We start from the raw sequence: 8,159 nt of genomic DNA, 5'->3' as shown, positions 1-8,159 counted from the left end.
ACCTGCTTTTACACGACACAGCATTCACAGGAAATGTAAGCAGTGTCATGTTCCAGTTGTAACACGTGAATTTGCTAAAATCTTGCCCTTGAGAAATACCGTCAATAGTATGTTACAATAATTTAAAAAAAACAAAAAATACTAAAACTTATGGAAGCTTTTTTTTTTTTTACCAGTGGTGGAAGCTTCTATAAAAAGTATCAAGAGCTTGAAAAAAGGTGACTGGACTTCTTTAAAATTTTTAAGATGTCTTTTTAGAACCGAAGAAGCCTCTTGAGACTACCATGACCTGGATTACTGAGAACCTACACAGATATACCTCCATAAAAACTAATACTGTAACTAATAAAAACTCAACATTTTCAAATAAAACCTAAAATGAGCAAACCCACTCTGGAAACCTCGTGTTTAATTTTAATTTTAGCTAGATTGTTGCTGCAAAGCAAAAAAGAAAAAAAAAAGTGAAAATAAATCCTGTTTTCAATCAATAAAACGACTCTGTCACTTCATAACTGTGGAGAGAAAAGTCAGAAGAACGTCATTTAAAATGCATCTACAAAGCCTGCACACATATAACTAAGTGCTGATTTTTTACATAAAGATTTGACCCCGTCACTCGAATCTGTTGCGTCAGATGACAAGGACGCAACCTTCAGCTTGAGTTGCGTAACAAGCAAGGTCGATCTCCTCAGAGGCTGCAAAGTATGATGGGAAACAAACTTAACATGCATACTTAAGGTGAATTGCTATAATCATGCTCTTCTTACATCGGTTTGGTCAACTCTTCGTGGACTTTCAAGATAAAATATTTCTTATACCGCTATTTCCAGGGTCAGTGGACTCGTACGGCATGTGCCAGAGTAGCGGAAATGCGTCACGGACTCGTGTGACTGCTGCGGTGTGAAGGGAGTGGGCATACGGGTGTCTTTCAACGTGGATCACTGGTGTCTGTCAGTGTCGCTGTGCCTGTCTGTCGGCTCTTTATATTCACACGTCGACTCCAGCTTCACCAGCACCGACCAGCTACTTAAATCATGAAGATTTGGACCTCAGAGCACATATTCAAGTAAGTATTTTATCTCTGTGGAGCGCTTTTATGTCCGGCTTGGCAGAAGCTCGGTGTCTGGTTCAGGCAGTTCAGCAACGCTAGCTTTAATCCGGTGAACAACATATGCGTTTATAACACACAACTGTAACCTGTAAGAAGCTCCTAACCTTAACTCACAGACAGCATATGAGAAACGTAAACTGTCTGTGATGTAACTCTAGTGTTGCTAGTTTGGATGCTAAAAGGCGAAGCTAATCAAGTTCCAGATGTATTCTATTTGGTGCCGGTTTGTGGGTTGCCTTTAAAAATAATACAACACACACAATAAAAAAGTCACACAAGAGCACAGGTAACGTGCTGATTTTCAAAAATACTAACACAACCACGGTGAGTACGGAACTGCCGGCTTCTGGTTACAGATGCTTTTCTACTTGCGTAATCAGCCGGTCGGTCCGAGCCCCCCCTCCGCCGTCGCGTAACCTTTACCCTACATTTCCGTGTGCGTCACTGGGATACGGGCCGGTGCATAGTAACCATTTAAATCAAAGCGCTGACTTTACCGGTGTTTTGTTTTTAAGTGTGTGTGTGTATATATGTATTTTAACTTACTTCTGTTACATGTTTGAAAAATAGGAGATGTGATGTAAAACACACCAGTTTTATATTTTTAAGCCACAAATTCTTCGATTTTTTTTTTTTTTAAATTAGTAATTAAAACTCTATTTTTTTAACTGAATAATGAACTAACTGGTTAATTTATCGATTATTTAATTGTTACATTTTATATACTTATATATTGTTATTATAAGTGCCTTCAAGCCAAGTGTATTGTTAGAAAAGTAAGTTTAGGAGTGTAGGAAATAATATTCATATTATGAAAATGAAGTAGCAATTTCACGCACAAAATACAATGTGACAAGACAGTAGTTCAAGGTTATGCAAAAGAAAGGGGTTCAATTAAATAGTTAGAAGTGAAATAAAATGAGCTTTGAGAATTCTATTTCATTTCATATTAATGGACTTTTAATAGTAATCTGTGATCTCACTGGTGGAGTTGACCCCAGCTGAGCTTATTCTACCTACTTATATACTATCAAGCTGTTCAGTCAGGAACAATGTTTTTATTATGTTACAGCCTACATGAAATGGTCATCTGTAAACAGGCTTATTTTAACTGCATAAGCAATTTGTGTAAATGTAATGATGTGTGCATTTGGCACAGTTTTTATTACTGTTAAAATATTTATTTGTATTTTGGCTTTGCATCAACAGCCATCCTTGGGAGATGGTAATTAAAGCTGCTATGCAGAAGTACCCAAACCCCATGAACCCCAGTGTGGTTGGAGTGGATGTTCTGGACAGAGATATCGACAAACAAGGCCGCCTCCATAGTAAAAGACTGCTCAGCACAGAGTGGGGGCTTCCATCCATAGTGAAATCTGTGAGTATCAAACCCAGACGTGCATCACTGATGAACACACAATCTTCTCACGTTGTAGAAAAAAACACATAAGTGTATTAACAGCAAAAGGTTAAGGCTTTTCCATTCAGCGTGTGCAACCTTACCCTAATGGGTTATCAGGTTATTTCTGTCCAGGAGTAGTGGCAACAGCTGACCTGACTGCCCAGGCGGGTTCATGGCTGTGTGCCATGGCTCGTGCTGTACAGGACACGGTAGTGCCATTTCTTTCATTGCTCAGATGTAACCCTTTCCGCCGTGTGATGTAACTTTCCGTCTGTGTGGCAGCCCAGTTAAAGCCAGCGGTCACCTGAATTGGAACAGTGACAGAAGCCTCATCTCATATGAACTTTTACCTTCTAACGTTGACTTTAATGATAAGGCTGCAGAAAGCTGATATCATGTCACGCTGTCTTGTATTTGCCTTCTTAAATATTAGGAAATCAGTTGCTGTTCTTTAGAACTGACCTTTGCTTAGATACCAGAGTGGAGTAATGCTCACTGACGACAGCTAGGAATAGTCGCTATAATTCCAAGGACAGACACTGACCCAGTGATTGATAGCATAGTAATGTAGTCTTTAATCAGATTGTCTCCAGACAAATCACTCCTGAGCCTCGCTGTCTGCATATGAGCTAGATCCATCATATGGATGTCACAGGTGTTCAAGGTCTACCTTTATGTGCTTTTAGATTGAGACAAAGGCTTCAGTGGGAGACTAAGAAAACATACTGACAGAAACTCCAGCATCAATTTGAAGCTCAAGCTAGTGAATACAGAAACCTATCTTCCTGTAGTGTGTGCAAGTGTTTTGCCCCTTGTACCCAGAGGTCTGCCAGGAAAAAAATGGCTTGAGTTACAAGAAGTTAAATTATAATCTGGTGCAAATTTACATCTCACATTAAAATGTCAAGGTATCAAATAAAAAACCTGTTTGGGAACTGACCCAGCTGAGTAGTAGTTTAGTGTTAGCATGATGTTTACTATACACTGTTGAACTACAGCCTTAGTATTTCTGCTTAAAACATAGATTAAGTAACACAGTCATCGGGAGGTCATTTATACATTATAACACATAGATTTAATTTGTAAATAAAGCTTTCATATTCTCAGATTCTGCGATATCTGTAAGGTTTTTGTAACGTGGATCTCTTTCTTTGCCCTCAGCTCGTTGGTAGTGCACGAACATACACGTATGTTCAGGAGCAATCAGTTGTGGATCCCAAAGAGAAGACTTTTGAACTTCAGTCCACAAATGTGAGTATTTATAAAAAATAGAACATGAACTGTGGAGAACTGTAATTTCCCCATTGTGGGATTAATAAAGGTATTCATTCATTCATTCTCTGGAGCTTGAAAAAAGGCAACTGGACTTCTTTTTGTTTCTTGAAGACATTTGACCTCTCATCCTAAAGGCTTCTTCAGTTCTCAACCAAATGATGGAGAGACCCCTGTGGGCGTAGTCCCCTGGAGGTGGCTATGACCCTTTCAGATGAGAGGTCAAACGTCTTCAAGAAACAAAAAGAAGTCGCCTTTTTTCATGCTCCAGAAACTGCTATGACCTGGATGACTGAGAATCTACTCATTCATTCATTCATTCATTCATTCATTCATGGCATTAGCAAGCAGGAACAAATCTAAGGCTTTACTTCTCTTGACTGTTACTGCAAGATGCATTAGTAACTCCTAAGAATGGGAGCATTTTCATTTTCTTTCATACATGTTCTTATGAGACCTGTTTCACATGCTGTATTTTGGCTGTGTCAGATTAAACCTGTATGCACCCTGTTTAGATGGGTTTCTGTGACCTCACTCTGACTCAGCTCTGCATGAGCTCTATTGGTTAAATTATTCCCAGAATGAAGTCCTGCTTGTTACACAGGGTGATTGCTCACTTGTTAGCAGAGTATTCAAAATGCTTTTGTGTAACTTGTCTGACTGCTCTCACTGTGACTTTTGATACTGTATGGCAGGAGTATCAGACTCATTTCAAGCTATTGGAAGCATGCAGCCCAGTTTGCTTTGAGGTGGACAAGATCATTAAAACCACTGCATAAAAAGCTACCTTCTGATTACCATTTACAAAAAAAGATGAACAGCCTGAGACGTCACATGCTCTAAGAGCAATATTGATAGTTTCTCAGTATTCAGTATTCTATTATTATTGCATGTAAACTACAATTTGCAAACCACAATGGATCTTTAAAGGCACATGCAGAGTATTTTGGAACTAAATAAAGACCTCAGACAACTCATCAAGAGCAAGAAAATCCTGACTTTCCATGCATTTTAACTGTTATGTAGTAAAGCGCCCATCATCACACCAGCATTAACATTGTATTTTATTGGACCTGTAGTTTTCACATTTCACAAACAGTTATCCATTGGCTGCATATTTGGCAACTCTGCTGTAAGGCATGGCCTGCACATAATCTCACCATTTGCAGTCTCTTCTCACCAGATCACATTCACAAATATGGTGTCCGTGGATGAAAGGTTAACGTATAACCCACACCCTGAAGATCCAGAAAAGTAAGTTGTACTTCTTTTGTTACATACTGTTGTTGCACTGATGTAACTGTCTTTTATAAACACTCTGAGCCTGAAGTGTCAGGTTGTTAAAGGCATTTTTTTTAACAATGATTTCATCTTTTTTTAGAACAATTTTGACCCAGGAGGCTATCATCTCTGTGAAAGGGGTCAGTCTCAGCAGCTACCTGGAGGGAGTTATGGCCAGCACCATCTCTACTAATGCTGGAAAGGTAAGAGGTTCCTTCAGACTGTACTGTGATTGGCACGTCAGTTTCTGGTAGTTTTGCATATGACTAGTGTCAGCTAAAAAAAAAAAAAATGTCCACACTAAAGGTATTCCTTCTTATTCACATCAAGCATTTAAAGTAGTTTCAAGGTCAAGCTTTTGGCTCATAGGAATTAGGGATTGTACACTGACCACATTATTTGAAGCTTTGGCAATATTTTAATGAGCATCCACCTTTTTAACTGTGTATATATGACAGAAAATAAGGAAAAGCACAAGAGGTCCTCTTTTAAATGGAGCAGTGTTCGTTTGTGGCTCTGGGACATGAGGCAATCTACCCTGTTCAAATTTTTCTATTAGTTCTTGAAACTGTAACTAATATCTGACAAATTAAAAAAATAAATATTGCATTAAAAAACAACCTAGCTCTAATTACATGCTATCCAAGCACATATAAAGGCAAAAGTGTTCATAGCTGGTGCAAATCACAAAAAAGGCGGAGAGGTGATAATTAAGATGGGGCAGTAACAGCATCTTTGTGGTCTTGTACATCGAAAAGTATTTGTGTGGGGAAAAAAAATCTCTAAAGTATGAGATGACTAGTCGACATCAACATCTCGACGTTCTCTTCAGGCCAGTCACTGCATGACGTGGGTTTGCTTGTTCAGGCGTGCCGTCCATTTTATCCCATTAATCCTCCCATGGCCTTGTACATCTCATCTTTTCTTGTATTCTACTTGACGCAACTCTTTTCCCATGGACTAATGTTTCATTTTGTTCTTGAACAGGGCCGTGAAGCCATGGAATGGGTAATCAGGCGACTGAATGCGGAAATCGAGGAGCTTGCAGCCACAGCACGCGGGACCATCCGCACCCCGATGGCTGCTGCAGTCACAGAGAAATGACACCAGTACAGCCAGCCTCTTTTTATGATGCTTTGGTCCTATTTTGGTGCTTTGGAGGTTTTTGTATTGTTTAAGGGGTACAATTCATCCATCTTGTATACTTTTCCCATCTACATTAGATATATTCTAAGCTGGAGACTGCACCATGAAGGGATTCTGCTGAGTGTTTTCAGGTGCTGCCCGGTGGGACTGCTTTGATAGGGGAAACTCTGTGCTGAAAAGTGGGTGGCACACTCAGGGACATGTTCAAATACTGCTGCCATGTTTGAATACAGGTGCAGTGTGGATGAACTGGAAACACAAGAAATGTGCCAAAGCAGACACTGCTTTTTTTTTTTTTTTTTGTCTTTACAAATGCCTTCTCCAGCTGTGTTTTCATTTGGCAAAACAGTGTCAGAATGCCAGCATGTCTCTTCTGGTCTGAGCGCTGAGTCTACAGCAGCAGAGTCAGAAAGAAAACACAGTTCATGGTGAGATGTATAGAAGTGACTGCGATAAAGACGAACACGGGGAATGGCCGTAGACTTGGCAGGTCAAGAGCACCGAGTGTCCCAAATACATGCAAGCAGGTCAGAGTAAATGGTTTGGGTTATTGACAGTGACCACAGTCAGGTCAGTCAGGTGTTAGAGATATCAACAACGTTTTCCTGTGGGACCTTAGTAACAACAACACACTGTACTAGCCAATGATGAGAGCTTGATACTAAATTGTACTGATGTATTGTAATAACTTATGTTATTAAGGTATTTAAGTGAAATCAAGGGATCAAAGTAGCTGCCATATTTATACTTTTGAAGTTTTGTAGGACGACCTTCTCAAATGCAGCTTTAATGTAACACACGAATCTGTTTACGGTGTAGAAACAAAGGTAAAATTTCTTTTTACACACTAAACCTGAGCTTGTTATAACTGAAACAGTTTTATCAACATGTGCGTAACACTGTCAGTGTGATCACTCTGCATAGAGGCCGAGAGCTTCACACTGATTAATAATAAAAGCTGCTGTGCATTCTGGGAGAGCATTTTGATCAAACTGTTTCAGTGATTACTGTGTATTTGAGAGTCTTTTATTATTGTTGTATACTGGGAAACGGTGTGGTGATGGTGAACGCACAAGTTTCTATATATAATATATTTAAATATATTTTGTACCTACACTAGGAATATTTATTTTGGAAAACCATTTGTTTTGAAGAAGTAAGTTATGAGTTGCTTGATTTTCTTAAAGGCCGACATCACATGCTCAGCTTGTTATTTGTGCATTTTGAATGTGTAAAAAGATTCTCTTACAATTCTCTTACAAATGCACAATGTGGCAATAAAATGTTTGAACCTGTTTTATTTAAGAGCTGTGCCAGTTGTTCTTCATTCTTGTTTGAATTCTTGACTGAACCCCCCCCCCCCCAAAGACAATCACTTAATTTATACATCTGCACAGTCAGCTGAAGGCTATGACTGTATATTTTGGCATATTCTCTGAGTTTAGACACAGAGGAAGTTAGAATAGATGGAAAAACACCACACACTTGACAGGATGCATGAAGTTCTATCTTCATCATGCAGGAGCCACGTGTTGCCACATATGGGACAAATGTAATACCTACAAATTAAATGCTGCCAGTGGCTATATTTAAGTTACTTGTGTTGTTTTTGTGTGTCTGAAAAGGGGGCTTTTAAATACATTTTGTCCATTGTTAAAACAAGTAGTCTGAGGAGCAAATATCTTTTGAGTTGTATATTTATACAGGAATAGAACCAGAAAAATACTGAACACCTAGTCAGATCCAGTCATTTTGAACCAGTGTATGAATAGCTGTGTTACATATCCAGCCTGCAAAAGTACCTATAATAGAATATCCTCTCTCTTTCACGCATAAAAACAATCATTTTAAAAAGCAAATACAGTGAAAAGAAGCACAGGCTCAATGTTAAAGGCAGGTGTTTTCAGACTTACTTGAGACCTCTTAGAGGTAAGACCTCCCTATAAC

At 39.0% G+C, this 8,159-nt stretch overlaps 1 protein-coding gene across 1 annotated transcript; it reads left to right on the top strand.

Moving 5' to 3' along the window:
- Nucleotides 1-837: 837 nt before the first annotated feature.
- On the top strand, nucleotides 838-7,517 carry prelid3b (PRELI domain containing 3). The gene is made up of 6 exons (XM_030729594.1): nucleotides 838-1,066; nucleotides 2,321-2,489; nucleotides 3,675-3,764; nucleotides 4,969-5,039; nucleotides 5,167-5,269; nucleotides 6,054-7,517. Exons 1-6 carry the CDS (start codon nucleotides 1,035-1,037, stop codon nucleotides 6,168-6,170), a joined length of 582 nt encoding a protein of 193 aa, XP_030585454.1. The 5' UTR covers nucleotides 838-1,034; the 3' UTR covers nucleotides 6,171-7,517.
- Nucleotides 7,518-8,159: the final 642 nt, after the last annotated feature.

The sequence above is a fragment of the Archocentrus centrarchus genome, chromosome 5 (assembly GCF_007364275.1).
Source record: "Archocentrus centrarchus isolate MPI-CPG fArcCen1 chromosome 5, fArcCen1, whole genome shotgun sequence".
Classification (NCBI taxonomy): Eukaryota; Metazoa; Chordata; class Actinopteri; order Cichliformes; family Cichlidae; genus Archocentrus; species Archocentrus centrarchus.
The sequence above is the reverse complement of the archived record's forward strand: the minus strand, read 5'-3'. Positions and strand labels throughout refer to the sequence as shown.